The 23,737-nt window shown below is 33.6% G+C and overlaps 1 protein-coding gene across 3 annotated transcripts in view; it reads left to right on the top strand.

Moving 5' to 3' along the window:
• LOC126883282 (ecto-NOX disulfide-thiol exchanger 2) overlaps positions 1-22,196 on the top strand; it is a 60,579-nt gene extending 38,383 nt beyond the window's left edge. For all 3 annotated transcript variants that reach the window (XM_050648625.1, XM_050648638.1, XM_050648633.1), the window contains 3 exons: positions 3,143-3,249; positions 16,014-16,193; positions 21,596-22,196. In XM_050648625.1, the coding sequence (XP_050504582.1) occupies positions 3,143-3,249; positions 16,014-16,193; positions 21,596-22,129 (821 nt within the window). In that variant the 3' untranslated portion in view covers positions 22,130-22,196. The remainder of the gene's footprint in view (positions 1-3,142; positions 3,250-16,013; positions 16,194-21,595) is intronic.
• The last annotated feature ends 1,541 nt before the right edge of the window (positions 22,197-23,737 follow it).

Consider the following 23,737-nt stretch of genomic DNA (forward strand, 5'->3'; position numbering starts at 1 on the left):
CGTATTTTTTTTTGTTGTTTGGCGGAAATGGAACGCGCTACAAGGAATTTGACCCGCGATGAGTGTGTTCAAGCAGTGATCTTACATTAGGCCAGGGTAACAAGGCAAAAATATACCCTGTTCGTGACACTTCAGCAGCCAGGGTACTGAAGCGTTTTTTCGACAGGTAATACCTATAGGAACAAATTATAACTATTTCCTGCGTAGGATCTGGCGGCGATTTTTATTTATAAACAATTAACTGTCAAAAAATGGCATTTTCCCCTTTTTTTCAAATCAACGGAAAACAGTGAAACTTATGATTTTTTTAGTACAAATATCTCGAAGATTATGGAAAAAGCTTTAAAATGACGTATTACAAAGTTTGATATACTCATTTATTGTTAATATAATTGCGAAAAAAGGTCGGAATTGCAAAAAAAATATTTTCTCAATAACTGTTGTAAAAATTAGTGTACACCTTTGAAATTTCTGTGAAATGAGGGTTCTTTGGTGCTTAATATGTGAGAAAAATTTCAAAGCGATTCATTCAATTGTTTAAATTTTATTCAAATTGTTTATCCCAGAGAGCATTTTTTTTGCAATAACATAAGTCAGAAAAAAGTGCCCTTAGAACCATTCCACAGGTGTCAAATGAAAGAGCATGAGCTACATTTTCAACATGGTTTAAAAAAGTGAATAAAAAATGCATTTATTAGTAATAAATAATTATGCAAAAGTATCGTCAATTTTTCTTTATAAACTTTTTGAATAACTTTTTCCAAAAAAATTAACTGTTTTACCCTGTTTTAAGTGCACAACTACCAAGTAATGTTATCTATATCATAATTGATAAAAAATTGTAATAAATATGTATAATTTCTTATATTACAAAATAAAAAGTTTATAAGGAAAGATTTACGATACTTTTGCATAATTATTTATTACTAATAAATGCATTTTTTATTCACTTTTTTTAAACCAAGTTGAAAATATAGCTCATGCTCTTTCATTTGACACCTGTGGAATGGTTCTAACGTAATTTCCTTCTGACTTATGTTATTGCAAAAAAAATGCTCTCTGGGATAAACAATTTGAATAAAATTTAAACAATTGAATGAATCGCTTAGAAATTTTTATCACATATTAAGCACCAAAGAACCCTTATTTGACAAAAATTTCAAAGCTGTACACTAATTTTTACAATAGTTATTGCGAAAATAATTTTTTTTGCAATTCCGACCTTTTTTCGCAATTATATTAACAATAAATAAGTATATGAAACTTTGTAATACGTCATTTTAAAGCTTTTTCCATAATCTCAAAGATATTTATACTAAAAAAAAACATAAGTTTCCCTTTTTTCCATTGATTTAAAAAAAAAAGTGAAAATGCCATTTTTGACACTCAATTGTTTATAAATAAAAATGGCCGCCAGATCCTACGCAGGAAATAGCTCTTATAGGTATTACCTATCGAAAAAACGCTTCAGTGCCCTGGCTGTTGAAGTGTCATGGAAAAGACCTTATTACCCTGGACTACATAGCGAAGGACTCTCTTATACAAGGTGTTTCATTAGTAATTGTCTATATACTAACTGGAGAAACCTTAGCACAAAATATGAAGATTGAACCTAAAACACTTAAATAAAATATTCCTCCTAACCGAGATACAGAGTGTTTTATTACAAATATCCTAAAATTATTTTAGCCCATTGTTTTAACACCTTCCAATATTTTTTGTTTAATCTTGACAAACGGTTTACACATGTTAGAATACTTTAACTAGTGTTGAAAGATAGTTTTCTGCTGTTACCAGAGGCGTGCTGTAGGGATATATACTTAATTTCCCCCTTTGTCCCCCTCACAATCTACGCCACCGTCGTAATAATCATTTCAGCATGTTTTTTGATTCTTTGTTACTTTTTACATAAATGTCACCCTTTTGTCTCAATGCGATAGAGTGAGTAGTTTTGAAGTTATTTACCTTTAAAGGTAATTGATTCAATAAGATTATGTATTTTAAATATTAAATCAGTAAATCATTATGTGTTTAAAATACACATAATCTTATTGAATCCTTTACCTTTAAACGCAAATAACTTGAAAACTACTCACTCTATCGCATTGAGACAAGACGATGATATTTACGTAAAAAGTCACAAAGAATAAAAAAACATGCTGAAATTATTATTACGACAGTGGCTATGTTTTAACATATATGGAAAACTATCTTTTAACACTAGTTAAAGTATTCTAACATGTGTAAACCGTTTGTCAAGTTTGAACAAAAAATATTGGAAGGTGTTAAAACAATGGGCTAAAATCATTTTAGGATATTTGTAATAAAACACTCTATATATCGGTCAGGAGGAATGTTTTATTTAAGTGTTTTAGGTTAAATCTTCATATTTTGTGCTAAGGTTTCTCCATTTACTATATGGACAATTACTAATGAAACACCCTGTATAGAGAAGACTACGACAGCATTTCCCACCTCCTAGAACCTCACAAGAGGTAGAAACAGTAACTCTCGAGATTTGGAATGATATTGATAAAGACCAAATAGCATACCTCATTTGTAATATAAAAGTACATAATATCTCTTTTATTAACGAACATAAGCGAATGAATCAAAAAACAAATGTTAAGAAAGCCTAAGGCTACAATTGAGTTTTAATTTCAATATTTTATGTTATATGCTAGAATATTCCACAGAGTGTTCCGAACTTTAAGAAAAAACACAGTATGATTGTTACACCCGGTTTAAAATGACATTTACCAATCTAGCAACAATATTATTACATCGATTTTCTTAAAAAATAAGTCTATAACATACTAAAAAAATCACTCAAATTGGAAAACAGGTTTAGGAAATTTGAGATATCTAACATGTCCCATTTTTAAGGTGTTCCGTTAATTTTGCCGCTGTGTGTAGTTGATAAAAGGCAAATACCGTCAGTGCATACTTTAGGTAATAGATATTAACAACTAGAATTATACTATACAATGAACGAAAGCATATTTGAAAACGGCTTTCTACGTGAGGTACACGAATGAGGACGAGGTACAGGGAATTTGTAATATCTCACTAGACTGTAGTTAATATTAATAATGGTATTTAATGCTGGTGTTTAATCCAAACTCTTTGCGTGTGCCGTTAGTCGGTCAAATCGAACGATTGTTCTCTGCAGCGTGTCACAAGAAAGTATGGGACCATTTCACCAAAGCTCAGAGAAAGAACATAGAGACGTGGAAAAGGCAGTCATTGGTAGGTACCACCTTGGACGGTCAATGTTATTCATTTAACAGTTCGTTTTTTTTTTCGTGTTGAAATAATCTATTAATACTATGGTACATTCCATGGCAAATCACTCAGACAAATACTTGAGGATCTTTGATTTGTCTGAAATTTGGTGTATAGCTTCTGCGTAACATAAAAATAAAACATTTAAGGTACTAGGACACTTTAGAAGACCAATAATAATAATTGTTTTCAAGAATTTTTTTTCAGAACCTTTATTAAAAATGAACGTAAAAATTTTTACATATTCATATCTAACTCTTAGAGAGGCTACAATTGACAAAGTACAAAAAAGTACAAAAAATATATCTTTGAGTACAAAAAATATATTTGTTTTCATTTTGCACGTACACTATTATTGTAGAGGGCGCAAAAGTCGAGGCCTCGAAAAATGATGGCGGACAGTTAATCTCAGGATTGGGATATCTGTAACAAAAAATCGTACTGTATTTGAAAAAGGAAGGTTTCTTACGTGACAATTTACTACAATTTGCCCAAAAAAATAAAAAATAAATATTTTTTAACCATGAAAAACGGGTGATTCTTTTACAAAAATTTTTCAAATTTCCGTAAAATCTTTTTTTTGCGGAATCTTTCACTAACGGTGGTAAATTGCCACGTAAGAAACCTTCCTTTTTCAAATGCTGTACGATTTTTTTGTTTCAGAGATCCCAATCCTGAGATTAACTGTCCGCCATCGGAACTACTTTTTTTCGAGGCCTCGACTTTGGCTATACAATATTAGTGTACGTGCATAAATGAAAAAAGATATATTTTTTGTATTCTCTAGAGTTAGATATTAACACGTAAAAAGTATTATGTTCATTGTTAATAAAGGTTCTGAGAAAAAAAAATCTTGAAAAATGCTTATTTTTGGTCTTCTAAAGTGTACTAATACCTTAAGAGCCCGAACAGTCGTTTTTTTCCTTGAGTGTTTTAAATATCACTTTTAGCGATTTGGAAGTGATTTGGTATTTATTTAAATAAATTTGTATATTTTATCACAAAGTATCAATGGAAAAAATAATGTTTCAATATAAGGGACTCAAATTTTAGTGTAGAAAACGTTAAAACGCAATTTTTTACATTTTCCTTAGTTCCCAAAATGCATATCCTTGGATTTGGCTGAAAATTTGCCCACAGATAGCCAAAATACAAAGTGGTTAAAAGAATTTTTATATTTTTACAATAAAAAAAGTTACATGCAATAATATCAGAGTCAGAAGTATAGGCGTCTACTGTGAGTACAATAAACTCGGAAAATATCGACCGCACAAAAAAAATTTGTGATAAAAGAAATAATTATAGAAACTCATATTTTCAATAATTTCCGTCTTCGCGTTTTTTGTCGAAAAGTTAAAAATGGCGGAGATATTGAGCGAATAACGGTTCTCCTTTAAAATTAAGAGGGCGGCTAACGCAACGGCAGAATTCATTCGCGATTTTAAATTTACCCTATTATCGATCCCCCTAAGCCCTAAAAGATTAGAAAAATAAAATTGTGGACAGCTCGGCACACAAGTCAAGCTGATATTCTTGTATATAGCTTTTTTTTATTGTTAAAATATAAAAATTCTTTTATGCCTGGTTGCACCAACAAATCTTAAGCTCCAGCATAGCCCAGCTCAGCTTATAGAAAGGGTCGCCTTAAGTCTCACTTATGTTGCACTATAATTTTAGAATCATATAAACACGTCTTAACTGAGACGAAGTTTAAGATGAAATCCGTGTGGCAAGCTGAAAATTGTTCTAAGACTCAATGGCGCCACGCATATGTTTTGTAATCTGAGCTTAGGACACGTCTTAAGCCTAAGATATGTTGTTGCAACCAGGCATTAACCACCTAAAATCCTGTTTTTGAGGAAAATGTAGAAAATGGCAGTTTAACGTTTTCTACACTAAAATTTGATAGAAAACATCAAAATAACTTTCATTTTTTAGTCCCTTCTGTTAAAACATTATTTTTTCCATTGATACTTTATGATAAAATATACAAATTTATTTAAATAAATACCAAATCACTGTAAAATCGCTAAAAATTATATTTTACACACTAAAAAAACACTGTTCGGGCTTAATACCTGGTTGCACCAACAAATTTTAAGCTCCAGCTTAGCCCAGCTCAACTTGTAGATAGAGCGGCTTTAAGTCTCACTTACGTTCCACCACAATTTTTAATTCTTATCTCTAAGCACTCCACGTGGCACTCCATTGTGGAAAGCTGAAAATTGATCTAAGACTCTATATAAGACTCTATAATGCATATCTTAAGCTCCAGCTTAGCTAAGCCGAGCTTATACTTCAATGCTGAGGCTACACTAGCGTCTAGTACCGTTAATTATCACATTATTTGCATTAGAAATATGTCAAATAATGCGATAATTAACATCATTATACGCTAGTGTGGCTTCAGCATAAGGATTTACGTTTATATTTAAGCTTAAGGTACGTCTTGAGCTTAATATATGTTGGTGCAGCCAGGCATTATTTTATTGTTACGCAGAAGCTATACACCAAGTTTCAGACAAATTGGAGATCCAAGAATTTTTTGGATCCAAAATTGAGTGGTTTGAAATAGAATCGCCCCTATATTTGTCGAACCGTGTTTGACACAAAAATATAGTTATACAGGTTGCTCAACGTATTTCAGAGGCTGAAAAACAGAAATTAAGTTTTTTAATTTACTAGGATATAGATATAGAATATAGATGATAAGGATAATAAGAAACGAAAAACGACAAACTAGTTGTCTAAAAACTCTGAAGTCTACAAGTTGCGGATCCGATTGAAACCGCAAATAGTAATTTAAGCCAAAAATGAATAACCATTTTTAATTTCGTTGCAACACGAAGCTACAGCCGCACCATTATTCCAGTTAATCAGAGAGTGCAGCAAGCACCTCTACCGGTTTCGAAACTTATTAGTCTCTCATCAGAAGGCACATATGCTGCTCTCTCTCTGACCCAACTAGGACAAACCCCGGCGTGCAGTCACGCATTGCAACGCACGAAATGGCAGGGATGCCCTAGCGGCAACTGCTAGCAAAAAATTAAATTTTCAATCTAATAGCACATAAAACAACATCCAAAAATGTTATTTTCTACATCCTACCAGACTGAAAACAATGGGAACCTTCTCTGGTAACACCGCCGAGGCTTCTACAATTTGCAAGCCATAACGGATGCTGAGACTAGAAAGATTAGGGAATTTGAATTTTGACGAAATTGAAAATGGTTATTCATTTTTGATTTACATGTTTGCTCTGATTGGAGTACGAAGGGAACCATTCTCGTTGGAACTTTACCGCGCTGAGCAGAGGGGACGTGTATTATAAATTGTAAAATTCCCTCATCTTCCTTAGTCTCAGCATCCGTTATGGCTTGCAAATTGTAGAAGCCTCGTAGGTGTTAACAGAGAAGGTTCCCATTGTTTTCAGTCTGGTAGGATGTAGAATAACATTTTTGGATGTTGTTTTATGTGCTATTAGATTGAAAACTTAATTTTTTTTAGTAATTTAAGCATCTGTTGAAACAAAACAAAATAACTTTATTATGGATGCTAGGACATGAAGGAATTGTTGGTAAACATTTTGCTGACAGTCTTGCTGAAAACAGAGCTAGCACTCCATTTATTCAAAGACATTTTGCGTTATTCCAAAATGCCTCATAGTGAAAGATATCCGACAATAAGAAAGTGCAGTCTACAGAACTAGGCAAACAAAAAGGTTATAATTTTCTACTCGGTATGCAAAATACTCTTAGAACTCGGATAGTAATAACAGATGTTCTCATTAGAAACTACTCACTCAAATATAATATCTGTAAAATGGACATACTGGACACAACCTGAACAAACCAAACTTCAAAATTGATAATAAATATACAGATTTTATGAGCAAAATTATAGATATAGGGTACACAAAAGACAGAGTGGATAGGTGTAAGAGGCTAAACGACCTCTTTGAAATCTACAATCTGATATAAAAATAAAATACAGATTAATAGAGCACCCTGTATACTATGAACGTCAATAAAATTCAAATTAGATGTTTGTGTTGAGAGCAGATCAAAGCTAAACCGTTTGATGTTTGTGTAAAAGTAGTTATTTTATTTTACAAATTCAAATTGATATATTTTTGGAATATGATCTATGGTCCACTGCTGGGTATCAATTTAAATAAATCAGTTTAAAACAGAATTATATCAATTTAATTCTGTTTTATTCCGTACTATGTTTTTTCCTTTGAAAAGTTATTAGATTCGTCCAGTCATATTTTTCTCGCGTGTATTTTATATTCTTCGATCTTTCATAGTATCGAGGAGTTGAATTGCGTTAATATTCAGATGCCTAAAAAGTCTCTGATGTTTTTTTGATTATTTTATCGTCTCCATGCCCAAGTTCCGAAAGAGGTCACTAGGTCAGTACCAAGGAGCATCTTGATGATATTTATATTGCCGGCTTTCTCACATTCCCACAGTCAATACCATACATATACTCATACTGCTACTGGTCTTGTAATTTGTTTCTTCTTGTGATTCCTTCTTCTATATTTCCACTCACGTATGATTTTTCAGCTATAACATCTTTCTTCGATCTGTTTCTTTCACTCTCAATGAAAATGCCGAAAAAGCTGAATTTTGCTGAGAATGTCAATTTTGCTACCCTAAAGAAATGCAAATAGTTTGCCACTCATACCCCCGGGCTCTCCCCTAAATCTCCCCTCGTAGAGGAGGAAAACGCCAAACATGCAAACATCGATTTACCAGGAATCTGTACACCGTAGAAAAATATTTCCAACAAAAAATGTACGTAAGATAGTTTTGAACAAAAATGTTTATTAGCACATTTTGTTTAAAATGAACCGTTTTCTCAGAAAATGTCAGTTACCTCTGCGAAATCATTTTTTTAAATAAAATGTGTACCAACTGGCCGATACCATTTATCACTTCCGTTGACCGGTAACTGTGGAATTTCCATTGTTACAGCCTAATGTTCAAAACTTATAACATGAAATTTCGATTTTGAGTTTTGGCACTAAATATAAGGCATTTGAAATATACCTAAAAGCGCTGAATTTAAACTTTCACATTACAAACGATCTAAAAGCATTCACCGTGACTTGAGATATTCTTTTTCTCATGATCATCTTTCAGTGCGTCACAGTTTTTCGATTTCTTTCTAACGCATTAAATTGTATGTGACAGAAAAAAAGGCACGTCGGTGATTACATTTCGTCGGTGACATTTTTATAACATTTATTCTAGTTGTCGATAGATGGCGCCATAATAAAAAAATATTTTTTTTAATTAGATAATAATATTACAAATATAATCTGTATAATTTATAAGACTATACAAATCAAAGAAAATACCATTTTATAAATGCAAGAAACACATTTGATTTGTTTTTATTCCAAATTGAAAATAAAATGTGACAACTGTCAGATCTAACTAAAATGTCATGTTGGAATAAATGTCATAAATGTGTATTATCACAGACTTACCCTTGTTCCTATCATTTGTTACCCACTGAAAAATGATCGTGAAAAAGACAATAGTTTGTAATGTGAGAGTTTAAATTCATCGTTTTTTTTTGTCATAGTTCAAATGCCTCATATTCGTTTCCAAAACTTAAAATCGAAATTTGAAAAGAATTTTAAAAAATCGTGCAACGTTTATTTATTTAATAACTGTCTTACTTCATTTGCGAAAAAATAAAAAACATATAGGAAAGCTGCACTCTTCACCTTTAAAATGCATTTTGATCTTTGTCGATAGGACACTCTGATAATTGGGCAGTAAATGAGGGTATTTGGCTCCGCATTCCATCCTACTACAATGATTTACTTGATATTTTCACAGTAAGTAGGGAATAGCTTAAGAAACAAAGTCTACCCTATGACGATGTGCGCGTTTATCTTGGGGGTGGTTTCCACCCCTTTTCGGGTGTGAAAAATTTTTTCGTTAAATTTAGCCACGGAAGAGGCTAGAGAACCTAATTCTAAGCAAAAACTGTTCTATAATTATTTTTTGAAAACTCAATACTTTTTGAGTTATTCGTGGTTGAAAATTGGCCATTTTCATTGAAAAATGCCACCTTTTCGGGCGGATTTTTGCGAATACCTTAAAAACTATGTATCTAACAAAAAAATCATTCTAAATATTTTTGTACCTTTTAAAAAAACAAAGAGATTCGTTCCTTCATAAATCTTCTAGTTATAATACAAAAACAGATATTGTTGGTGAGAAGAGTTTGTTTTTTTGTGCATGCTCAAATCGGTGTATTCAACTTGAAATAGCAGAGAAACGGTTGATTTTAGGTGTATAATGATACTAATAACTTGTGTAGTGCTTGAAGAGGCATTTAAAATGAGCAATACTAAATGTCGATTACATTCAAACTAAGCGAGATGTGCTACAAAAAATTGATGACTAATGTATTTTAAGAAGAAATGAGAAATATATTTAACGATCAGAATTAAAATAAATCGTTTTGCTTTTACAATACTTTTTATTACAGTGTTATTTCTATGTCCAAAAATTTGGACTGGTTTAAAATAAACGGTTTTTGAAAAAAATAAGATCAAATTATGCAGCGCAATTTTAAATTTTCTTGAAAATCTTCTTTTTCTCCATGTAACTCGAAAATGATAAGAGATTCGAAAAAAAGATACCACACAAAAATGTAGGGTTTTTATTTTTCATTACTGTATCTGTTATAATTTTTAAGTTACATGGAGAAAAAGGAATATTTTTAAGAAAATCTAAAAATGGGCTATATAATTTGATCTTATTTTTTTTAAACCATTCATTTTAAACCCGTCCAACTTTTTAAACATAGAAATATCACTATAATAAAAGGTATTGTAGAAGGAAAACATTCTCATTTACATTCTGGTGGATGGGGGTTAAAATTACTTATCATTTTTTCTTAAAATACATTAGTTATCAATTTTGTTTGCAGCATATATCGCTTAGTTTAAATGAAATGGATCTTTAATATTGCTCATTTTAAAGGTCTTTTCAAGCACTACAAAAGGTATTGATAGCATTATACACCTAAAATCGACCGTTTCTCTGTTTTCAAGTTGAATACACCAATTTGGGCATGTACCAAAAAAACAAACTCTTTTCACCTACCATATCTCTTTTTGTATTATAAGTGGAAGATTTGTGAAAGCGAGCGTCTCATTTGTTTTTTTATAACCTACAAAAATGTTTTATATAGTTTTTTTAGTTAAATGCATAGTTTTTAAGATATTTGCGAAAAACCGTTCGAAAAGGTGGTATGTTTCAATGAAAATGGCCAATTTTCAACCACGAATAACTCAAAAAGTATTGAGTTTTCAAAAAAAATTATAGAACAGTTTTTACTTAGAATTAGGTTCTCTAGCGAATTCCGTGGTTATTTTAACTAAAAAAAATTTCATACCTGAGAAAAGGTGGGCACCACCCCCAAGATAAAAGCAGACATCGGCATAGGGTAGACTTTGAATTAGGAGATAAGTAGAGGCTATTTACAAAATTTCATTAAAATCCATGCAGTAGGATAGAATTCGGAGGTAATATCCTATTCTTGCTCCCATTGACTGGCGTATAAAAAGATATGAAATTTGTACCGTGTAATTGATACAAATTCTATTTAAAAAACTGATTTCGCGTGCGTAACTGTCATTCAAAATCGTCAAATTCTTCAAGCGTTGTCTCTGATAAAACGGTTCATTTACACAAAAAAACATTTTTGTTCAAAATCATCTCAGCTGTATTTCTTGTTTGAAATATTATTTTCTACGGGGCATAGATTCTTGGCAAGTTAATGTTTTCCGTTTTTCCCCTACGATAAGGGGCTTTGAGGGAAGCCCGGACGTAGGAGTGGCAAACTTTTTTGCATGCTTTTTGGGTTCCAAATGAATTTTATTTAGTGACTTTTGCAACTTGCAGCTGATCATCATCATCATCATTGTCTCTACAACCCATGGTGGGTCTTTACCTGTTCCAGAATCAGCCCATTCCTTTTTATCCTTCGCCTTGGTTTTCCAATTTCGCACTCCTAACACTCGCAAGTCCCTCTTCTCCTCACTCCATCCGGTCTCTGGCTATAAATGTGTCTCGACGGCTCTACCTCATTCATTCTCTTTAAGTGGCCTAGCCACCGCAGCCTGTTTATTTTTATAGATCTACCAATACTGGGCTCATTATAAAGGCGGTAAAGCTCAAAATTATAGTATCTACGCCATAATCCGTTTTCCTACACGCCTTTATAAATATGTCTGAGAATTTTACGTTCCAAACAGCTTAACCGTTCTTCATCACTTTTTGTTATCGTCCACGTTTCTGACGCATAAGTGAGCACGGGCTTGATTAGAGTTCTGTATATCAATATTTTTGTTCTTTTTGTGACTATGTTTGATGTTAAAAGTTTCTTTAATCCATAGTACACTCTATTTGCGAGACATACGTCTGTTAATTTCTGCAGTTACTGTATTACTCTGCTTGATTTGTGAGTCTAGATATACGAACTCTCTTACTCTTTCGAAAGTATATGTTCCAACCGTTAGATCTTCAAGTTTGGCTACTTGATTATTAGTTGTGTCCTTTATATACTTAGTTTTATTAGTGTTAACGTGTAGTCCCATTCCATTTGCTGCTGCTTTCGATGCCGTGAACGATTGAACCAGGTTCGCCTTTCTTCCTGCTATGATATCAATGTCTTGCGTTCATGTCAACTTGCAGCTCCTTCTTCATTATTATCGTGTAGCGCTAGAATAAATTTGTCATCTACGAAAGTAAAGTTTTGTTCTAACTCTGGACTGACTATTTTTAAGAAAGATAATGGCTCGTATGAATAAAAATGAGAATATAGTTTATACTCCAAATTTTGGAGTACATACCCCACGTGGTAATATCTACTCTTATGTACGGTGAGTAGAAACTCATCACATAAAAATATTTTTATTCATATGAAATGGAGTATAAACTTATGCTTTATGCTCATACTCATGAGAACATACTTGGAGTTTATACTCCGTTTTTATTCATACCACAAAATGCCAGTGGTGGATCAGCAGTTACTTAAAAAGAACGCTTGAATATATTTTTTGTAGATAAAATAACTGTCAAAACGTAAAAAAGTGTGCCAGCACACATTTTTAACTGCTGCACATCTCACAGTCCACGTCTTGTTCTTTGATAGTCCAAGGTTTTTGCATGTCTAGATATTAGTACTTAGAATAATTTTTAGCATTAATATTCACTATCTGCTATATTTCGGTTCACATAAATTCAAAAATATAAAACGATCTTTGACAAACACGAAAAGGTAAGGACAGGTAAGTTGAACGGTATACAGTCAGTCAGCCTGAAGATGCCATCTCGACCATCTGCACGATTTATAGGCGATCATAAAGGATATGTATAACATAGCAATCAACAATACGGATGCTATACAAAATTTCTCAATTTAATTGGCTTTTTTCATTAATTTATCGAACAAGTTACAGCATTTTTAAATATTAATTAATTTAACGCTGTGTAAAGCTAGGAATGCTTTTTGTTGATTATTGGTATTGCCTGTAAAAATGATGTATACCGATAAGGTTGTTTCTCAGGTCCCTTTAGTCCATGTGGTGAAACCGCTCCCGTCTGAAAAAAATTTGTGATTCGGTTTCTTTGTGGATTCCTATTCAAAAATGTCCCCTTTAAACAAATCTGAAGGGTGCCGGGCGGAATTTTTGGGCAGAAATTGTTTAAACAATTTTTTTAAACAAATACAAAAGAATAAGCTTTTTTGCCCTGGGACATATATTTTTAGGTTTTTTGGGCCATTCTAAATAAGAAAGGTATCTTGTAATTTTTCTTAAAGATTCATAGTTTTCGAGTTATAGGCGATTTAAAATCTAAAAAATGCGAAAATACGCATTTTCGAGGCTTAAAAACTCATATTTAAATTAGTATTTTTGAGGTTGCCAGATACTTAAATTGAAGATTAAACATTTCGCTTCAAGATTCTGAAGAGTTTATCCGATTTTTTTGCTGGTGCGGCGCGTTCTATTTCAAAAATCTCCTATTTTCCTCCGAAAAATATTTTTCTAGATTCTTTGGGATATTCTAAATAAAATAAGTTTCTTGACATTTTTCTCAAAAGTTAATAGTTTTAATGTTATAAGCGATTTAAAATCCAAAAATGCCAAAAAACGCATTTTCGGATTTTAAATCGCTTATAACTTTAAAACTGTTAACTTTTGAGAAAAATGTCAAGAAACTTATTTTATTTAGAATATCCCAAAGAATCTAGAAAAAATATCTTTCGGATGAAAATTGGAGATTTTTGAAATAGAGCGCGCCGCACCGGCAAAAAAATCGGATGGACATGCATATTTAACAATTAAAAAACAACGCTTTAAATTAAGGTTAGACACAATCACTCTTCAGAATCTTAAAGCTGAATGTTTAAACTTCAATTTAAATATCTGGCAACCTCAAAAATACTAATTTAAATATGAGTTTTTAGGCCTCGAAAATGCGTATTTTCGCATTTTTCAGATTTTAAATCGCCTATAACTCGAAAACTATCAATTTTTGAGAAAATTTACAAGATACCTTTCTTGTTTAGAATGACCCACAAAACTTAAAAATATATGTTCTAGAGCAAAAAAACGTGATCTTTTGTATTTGTTTAAAAAAATTGTTTAAACAATTTCTGCCCAAAAATTCCGCCCGGCACCCTTCAGATTTGTTTAAAGGGGACATTTTTGAATAGGAATCTACAAAGAAACCGAATCAGAAATTTTTCCAGACGGGAGCGGTCTCACCACATGGACTACTTACAAAATGGCAGATGCCACATCACGACTATGTCATCTGCTATTATTTTTCATAGCAAAGCATCCAGATATTAATGTATTGTATGTCTTAAAACATGTCAACCTAATCTTTAATCTTCATAATTTGCGTTTTTAGAATTTTTATAAACACATCACACATCATAATATATCTCGAGAACTGAATTAGTTTTTCTTCTTATTACTCTCTCTATTACAAAACTTGTTCCCTTCCCTTCTTTTTCATACTTTGCTGTGTAATGTTTGTTGTAAAAGGATCCACCCATATTAGTGGTAGTCTGTCACAAGTGGTCTACCTTTTATTACTCTGATTGTCCATGTTATGTCTGACTGCATGTCCGGCCCATTTCCACTTAAGACTATCAATTTGTTCCGTTGTTACGTCAGAGTTCAGCTTTTCCAGCTCTTCAATATTTATCCAAGCAACGGTCATCTGCGACACTTAAGTGATTGAGAAAGCTTGCGTTAATGTTAAGACTTTTTCTTTCCCATTCCGGTTAGCCCAGGAACCGAAGCTTTTCACCTCGCAATTTTTACAGAATGGATCGATTTGCTTGAAAATTTGAGATTAAGTGGTGGATAGTCCAAAGATCAGAATCTATATGATGCTGAAAGGCGATCAAAATCTATATATTTACATGTTCAGCTGTGGTTTGTAGTTCATCCATTGTTATTTCGTAGACTTCTTCGATTTCGCTTCTTCTTCTTCTTCGCGTGCCATACCAGAATTCTGCGATCTTCTGCAACATGAAGTAATTGTCCTGCATTTGATATCTGGGCCCATTCCGAATGTTTTTAATTCAAGAAACTTGTTTTCTTCCTACACTTCTACTGCCTCTATTTTGTCAATTTTTTCGATCTCGCTATTGTCTTCTAAATATGGGTAATAATGCTAACTGCTTAGTGTTCTTACCAGAGTGCTTTGTAGTGGTTTATCCATCGGTCTTCTTTGATGACGTTCAGTTTAGTCACATCTTTTTCTGTCTGATTTAAGTGTCTCACGATTTTATTTTCTATAACGCCTAAAGTAATTAACTTATTCCAGGGTTCTTGGTGAACTTGTATATATCTTTAACAATTAATTAAGTAAATTATTTAAAAGAAACAATAGTCTAATTAAAAAAAATTTAATACTGTCGGAACACGACCTCATTGATAACTTTTTCGATAAATTGAGCGGCATAAGCTCATTGCAATCTGATCGTTAACACCGATTCAATTCTGGAAAATATATTTCAGATTATATCAGATTAATCACTTTAGATTCTTATCATTAGAACCTACCGAAAGAAAAATATTTTCACTCAGAATAACAGTGTCAACGATATATCTCTTGTATCACTGCTAGTAATAAAAAAATTAAAACAAAAACTAAGTGTCAAAACTAAAATAAGAAAACATAAAGAAAATAATAGCACCAAAAGTATAAAATAGACGTAGAGAAACATTGATAAACCATGAAAAACTCGGGCTAGTCGGGCACATAATGAAAGGAAGGGAGAATAACGCCTTAAGAATAATTAATAGCAGACTTTATTCACCAGGAAAAAGAAAATAATTATAGGCTCTTTACTTAAAAATATTTTTAAGAGAAAACAGTTGCAGCTTTTACGGGAAAAACTTTTTGTATGAGTTTTTTCGTTGAAACTAAACTACAAGTAGTGTTAGATATACCGATGACATTTTAGTACATTAAGTACGTTATCTAGTACTAATCGGTTTTGACGATCAGTTCAAGTTTTATCAAAAATAATCGACAAGAACTTCGTTGTTTAAAAACAAAACAAAATCCAACTGCAGCTCAGTGTGTAATAATTATTATCGTAACATGTAGTTTGGTCACTATAGGGCCACGCATAGACCCCGATCTGATTCCGTTTCGTATTTGCAGGAAATAAAAAATATTCAACTTGAAGAAGGACCCAGAGAGAAAGACGATGACGAAATGGATGTATCAGATGACGATGAACCTATCAAGAAAAAACAAAAGACTGATGTATCCAGTGACGACATCTTATATAGGGAGGAGAATGATAGTTTGAAGTGTCAGATTGAAGCATATAAAAACGAGGTGAATATTGTTTTTAATTGCTATTAAAATTTTCCACATATATCAAATTTAGTAATATCAATCTTTCTGTTTTTTAACTACACACACCGGCAAAATTAGCCGAACACCTTAAAAATGGGACATGTTTGATGTCACGAATTTCCTAAACCAGTAGTCCGATTTGAGTGATTCTTTTAGTATGTTATAGCCTTATTATTTAAGAATATCGTTGTAATAATATTGTTGCTAGACAGCTAAATATCATTTTATACCGGGTGTAACAATAATACTGTGTTTTTTTCTTAAAGTTTGGAACACCCTGTGGAATGTTCTAGCATATATAAAATATTGAAATTAAAACTCAATTATAGCCTTAGGCTTTCTTAACATTTTCTTTTTTGATTGATTTGCCTATGTTGGAAAACAAAAAAGTTATGGGCTTTAACAACTAGCCATGTTTTTTATCAATAAATCCTCATAGTAGGGGAGAAAAGTATGCTAAATTTGCAATTTGTGGTACAACCAAAAAAAGTTAAGTTAAGTTTTCCATAAAGTGTGGGACTCTCCATTTTTCAATTTAGTTTTCCATTTCCACCAATCGTTTTTTTCGATTATAGCGCCATTTATCCATAATAGGAAAAAATGTTGCGAATAAAAGTTGCTTATTTTTACGTCAAGGATCCAAATCTGCAATAAAAATTGGGGGCTCCTATTTAATATTTTAATGTAACCCCCACCCCACCTCCGTGGGGGGTCGTGTTTGGTGCCATTCGGTAGATTTTTGAAAAATATTGAATAGGTGTATTTTGTGGTTTTACGATCTGATGTTCATTTCGCAAAATATCGCAGGGTTCGTATTTATAATTTTTAATTTACCCCCCACCCCTCTCCGTGGGGTGTCACGAGCCCCGCACGGAGGTGGGGTGGGGGATTTAATTTAAAATCTTAAATAGGAGCCCCCAATTTTTATTGCAGATTTGGATGCTTTACGTAAAAATAAGCAACTTTTATTCGACATATTTTTTCGAATTATGGATAGATAGCGCTCTAATCGGAGAAAAATGATTATTACAAATGGAAAATTAAATTAAAAAATGAAAAGTCCCCCACTTTATGGAAAACTTAACCTAACCTTTTTCTGATTTTAGCACATACTCTTCACAATCCAATAGGTCCCCATCACGCTCGAGTAACTGCAAATTTAGTATACTTTCCTCCCCTACTATGAGGATTTATTGATGAAAAACATGGATAGTTGTTAACGCACATAACTTTTTTATTATCTCACATAAGTAAATGAATCGAAAAGGAAAATGTTAAGCAAGCCTAAGTCTACAATCGAGTATTAATTCTAATATTTTACATATGCTAGAATATTCCACAGGGTGTTCCAAACTTTAAGAAAAAAACACAGTATGATTGGTACACCCGGTATAAAATGGTAATTACCTGTCTAGCAACAATATTATTACAACGATATTCTTAAATAATAAGGCTATAAACATACTAAAATAATCACTCAAATCGGACCACTGGTTTATGAAATACGAGACATCAAGCATGTCCCATTTTTAACGTGTTCGGCTAATTTTGCCGGTGTGTGTATATCTCTTCTCGAGTTTTGTCATAAACATTTTTATTTCCCCTAAATGTTAATTTGCTTCCGGCAATAGCCTGGTTTCGGTGATATATATTAGCTTAGATGTTGTCTTATTTTTATACATTTTACATTGTACTTCAGCCAAATGGCTTATTGTATACCTTGCATTCCTTTATGATACCCATTCCAGGATTCTGGGACCCTATTCTAGCTTATACAGGTCTAAGGGATGCGTGCCATATATATCTGAAGTCACTTCGTTGTCTCCAAAAAGTGCTTGCCGCCTGCGATTCAGGTACGGTTGGCTGTTTCAGGTTCTCTTCTACAGAGTCTGCAGCTCAAGTCCCCATGAAGCAGTCCCATTGTGTGTAGGTTTCCCTTAACTGGCGCATCTCCAGTTACGAAGCCTCTTATGACTCTGAGCTGATTCCTGCTTGTTTTCCCCAGTACTTCAGCCCTATTGGTAAATGGCCGTCCAATATATATCTTGCCATGTATTTGACCAGGTATATTTTCCCAGTGTGAGTTGTGTTAGCTTCGGATCCAGGCTTTTGTCAGGTCGCGGACGACTCTGGACCGAAGTATTTTGTAGGTGATGCTCTTGCAAGTGCATCAGCTCTTCCATTGCCATATATTCTCGACCTGGAATCCATACCAGTGTAACACCGTTCCACCGGTGTATGTTCCAACGGTCTGTTGAGTTCGTGTCAGTTTTTCCACACTAGCTTACAGTCCACATTAGGGCTTATGAGAGCCCCCATGGCTGCTTGGCTATCTGTGTATATATTGATTCGCTTCTTTTCGAAAGCGCTCAATTTCTCTTGCACACTGAAATTTCTGCCTAAAATACTGAAGTTTAAGCCAAGTCTCCTCTTCCACATCCCTCTCGTGGGCAAATGTCCACATATGGTCAAAAATCATCATCCATTCGGCATACCTAGTTTAATTTATTATGCTACCTATGTCATGATTAGAGACTGGATTATAATATGCACTAAAAAATGGTTAAAATATGCATGCAACATGCAGTTAAAAGGTAACCAAATGAGGCCATCCCCGGAAAAAGGGCCCATAAGCCTATGGGCCGTTTTTCCGCAGATCGTTTAAATCGATCCGCCATGATGTAAAGTTCATTTCGGCCAAGTTTGGCAACAATGTCTCAAGCCTATGTCATTCGATAAACAAAACATTTAACTATTCTTTTTCTCATGATCATCTTTCAGTGCGTCACAGTTTTTCGATTTCTCTCTAACGCATTAAATTGTATGTGACAGAAAAAAAGGCACGTCTGGGAATACTTCGGTAATTATTCTAGTTCGGTGATTATTCTAGTTGTCGATAGATGGCGCCATAATCAAAAAAGAATTATTTATTAAATAAAATAATAATATTATCAATATAATCTGTACAATTTATAAGACTATACAAATGAAAGAAAATACCATTTTATAAATGCAATAGACACAATTGATTTGGTTTTATTCCAAATTGAAAATAAAATTTGACAACTGTCAGATTTAACTAAAATGTCACGTTAGAATAAATGTCATAAATATGTATTATCACGGACTTACCTTTTTTTCTATAATTTGTGACGCACTGAAAAATGTTCATGAAAAGGAGAATACCATTTTAACAAATTTGTGTTCGCGTCCGTTTGCTTGTCGTTAACGTAAGTGTGTTTATTGAGCTTTAAAAATGTATTCTGACGAAGAGGTAGTTAGACAAAAACTGACAAGATGTAAGAAGATTAATGTGACGCGAGAAAAAAGAAAAGGTAAAAAGCAATCAGGTAAAATATACGTCACCTCGGCAGGTCGCGATGTTGCAGCTAAGTCATTTCAGTTAATCATAAAATGCTGCCTGGACAAATTTTTTACCCGTTTAAGTGTCGATGATCAAACACATTTATTTCAACACTTTTATTTACAAGCAAAGCCTCAACAAGACTCTTTGTTGGCTCAGTGTATGAAAAAACTTAATGTGGACCGTAAACGACTCAAGAATAATCCAAAAGTTTTACGAGCGTATACATGGGAATATTTCGTGTCTTAACAGGGTGACAGAATAAAAACATGTCGGACCATGATCCAAAAACTTTTTTCAATTATCTGTGAAGCGCATTCGTGTAGTACAAAAGAAGGTAATTGAGGGGGATTCATTTACAGAAAAGCGAGGGACACATGCCAACAGACCCCACAAATTGGCTCCCAACATTCATGACTTGCTTAAAGAGCATTTGGAAACTATTCCGTTTAAGAAAATTCATTATTCCCAACACAAATCCGAACTAACATATTTTGAGAATCCCGAATTAAATTTTAAAAAGCTGTATGAGCTTTTTGTACAATACTATAAAGAAAAGACATGCACAAATCTAAAGATGAAATACAACAAGACATACTTTCAGTATTTTAAGTCACTGCGTTCATACAGTTTCAACAATCCCAAAACAGACGTAGGTATGTGATTTCTGCACAGAATGTAAACAAAAACTATCTATTAATCCTAACGATGCCTGTGCAATTTCCTGTCGCCTTCACAATGTGAAAGTAAAGCGACAAATAGCAATGAGAAGGAATCTGATAGAAAGAAGTAAAACTGACAGTTGCCTTGTTATTGAATTTGACTATGGACAAAATCTACCAGTTCCGAAACTCATTGTAACAGTGCAGTTTTATAAACGTCTACTTTGGTGTTATCTCTTTAATATAATAATAATAGTCTCCCGTTTTATACCGCACGCGGCTTTGGGAGTATAGCAGGGTAGTCTGCTATATCTAGGGCCAACGGTATACAAGGAAGGTAACAGGGCCAGTGCTATGCTTCAACCGCCTATTATTACCCCTGGTTTTACCCAAGGTACTCATTTTATTCAGGCTGAGTCGACCTGGGGCCTATAGACATTTTAAAAATGTCTAGTTGTTCTTGCCGGCGGTAGGATTTGAACTCCGGACAACCGGCATGCGAGGCAAGCACACTACCACCTGCGCTACGCCGGCCCATAATATACATATTCAAAATGATGGGTCGTCTTTTATGTATACGTTTATGGAAGGACAAGGAAAAAAGGCGCCGATTCTGTTATTTCATTCATGACGGCACTTTTTTGCTGCACCTTTGGCCACCATATCTGATGAATATGTAATTGTGGGTTTAACCACCATGTTATAAATCAATATAATATGCCTGGTCTTGAACCCCACATTTTTCCATGAGTACGTCTGGCCACCATTAACGTACTTACCGCTATCTTGGTAATTCGTTCTATCTGCTGATTCCAAGTAGTAAGCCTCGAGTCTAATATTACCCCTATTAGTATTACCCTGTAGGATCGAATAGATGAGAATGGTAGAAAAATCGTCATAAAAATGTTGGCAACAGTTGGCAATGGATAGAACTGACTGGCGTAATTATTACCTGGGAAGGTCGAGGCTCTTTTATAGGGCTGTAGTTCCATTGATGATGATTAGTATTACTCTCTATAGGGCTTTTCATTCACAGTCATTTGTTTCGAGCTTCTGTCATGTGTCACATAATATTAATATATCTACGTCATACGTTATTGGTATCTACCAATGATACAAACCAAAGACGTATGACGTAGCTATATTAATATTATGTGACACATGACAGAAGCTCGAAACAAATGACAATCGATGAAAAGCCCTATTATTAGTCTATTAGTATGAAGATACTTTACTTCACTCACGAGATTTAAATTTATTTTTATATTACAATTCCTACACTTCTATTAGCACCAATAATTTAATGTTTTGTATAGAAAGACTGAATCAGCTTAAATATTTCTTCTATCTTTCAGGTCGAAGTAATCAAATCTGACCACAAAAAAACTATGGAGGAAAAAGACAAACAGTTTAAGATGTTACAGCAAACCTTACAAGGAATGCAGCAACAATTAATCGATGCCAAAAAGAAACAGAGTGAAGAAGAGGCCCGGGTTAAAGAGCTCCAGTTGAAGCTGAAAGTCGAGAAGGGTCGTCAGTTAAATGACAAAGATGTCGTAGTCATTGACAGTAGCGACAATGAGCAGTGCGATTCTGGAAGCGTGGAGGAGAGTCCTTTGGAAAGCTTGCACGGTTTTTCCGAAAACGACGTTCGATTGGTGGGAATAATCTCGACATTTCTCAACGTCCATCCGTTCGGAGCTGGTTTAGATTATATATGGTCATACGTCAGTAAAATCGAAGCGAATCTCAGGCCTGCGGAAATTGAGAATCTCATGTGCAGATTTCCTTCAATCTTCAAACAGGAATTGGTAGGAATCGGCGCCAATATTGAAAGGAGATGGATGTTTATAGCTTTTAATTCAGAATCTGGTGATAAGGGTTATTAATGTTATATGGTTTTAAGGCACAGAATGTGTTAGTTGATTATTATTAAATTATTTTCACTGTTTCAAACGGTTTCTTTTTTTCTATACTTTCCTGGTTAAATACCTATCACCTAATAAAAAATAGAAAAAAAATGTATAAACTGAACTATTTGCCAGAGGGCGAGAGATCATACAAACATAGAAACAGATAGTAAATAACTGTAACAGGTAAACATTAATGTTTAGTATTGTTTTCACCCAATTTTGGAAAAATGTGAAAACTTTGAATTATCCACGTCCGTCTGTCTGTCTGTCCGTGAACACAACTCCTTCGTCATTATACCAGCTAGAATGACAAATGAGGTGTCAAATGAAAACTTATAATCCAAGGATGGTACTAAAGGTGAGAAACTTGACCTAGGCTGTCTGTCCGTCTGACCGCAAATATAACTCCTCCGTCACTATACCAGGTAGAATGACAAATGAGGTGTCAGATGAAAGCTTATCCAAGGATGGTTATAAATGTGACAAATTTTACCTAGGACTTCCGGTTTTGGAAATGCGACCAGAAGTACTGGTTTAAAATCACCGGAATAGTACAAGTGATATATTATTCGACACGCCTTCGCAAGACGATAACAAATATACTTCCGTCTGTCTGTCCATCCGGGAATACAACTCCTCCGTTATTAATACAGATAGAATGGCAAATGAGGTGTAAAATGAAAGCTTATAACCTAAGGATGGTATTAAAGATGAGAAATTTGACATCGGGCTTCCGGTTTTAGAGTTGCAAGCGTAAGTACTGTTGTAAAGTCACCTAAATAGTATAAGCGATATATAATTCGACGTGCCTTAGCAAGATGAGAACAAATGTAAAATTTTGGTTTTTATATTATTTCCGGTTAAAAAGTTATAACCAGAAGTGCCATTCTAGTCGCAGAAATAGTAGGTACATATGTAACACATCAATCGAAGCGTATTGAAAAGTTGAGTTTGAATCTTTAGTTCTGGTTTTGAAGTCATTTCTGTTTACACAATGATGACCCAAAGTTTAGTAAAAATGACTCAAAATTAGTAAAATCGTATATCAATCGACGCAAAGCTACACGAAGAGTTCAAATATCGACTTCCAGTTCTACTTTCGATTACTTTGGGTGAAAACCTATGACTTATGAAGTCCAATCACTTGTTTATTAATAGGTTTGTTCTAGCAAACAGTCAAACCAGTTAAAAACCGTCAGCAAACAATTGGTCTGTGAGAGAACATAATACAGTTGCCAGTGCTATCCCCTCTACTCGCGCTGGTCCACTATTCGCTCATGGTTTTAAACCGTTTAAAACTGATGCTAGAACAAACCTATTACCCAAATCACTTAATAGCTATTTGTATCTTAGACAAGGAAAGAGACGACGAGTAATCCTATGATAAAAAGTGAAGCCAAACCGTCACCAGAGATTTTAATCATCGACGTATCTTTGGGGTATTGTTATGCATTGAGTATTTAAAATGAAAACATGAAATGTATTTAAAATGAAGAATTTGTGTACGGTAAATGTTTTATTAAGTTGCTTATATTACGTACATATGTTTCAATACATACATATGTTTTTATTACGAATTTTAGA

The sequence above is a fragment of the Diabrotica virgifera genome, chromosome 1, assembly GCF_917563875.1.
Source record: "Diabrotica virgifera virgifera chromosome 1, PGI_DIABVI_V3a".
Taxonomy (NCBI): Eukaryota; Metazoa; Arthropoda; class Insecta; order Coleoptera; family Chrysomelidae; genus Diabrotica; species Diabrotica virgifera.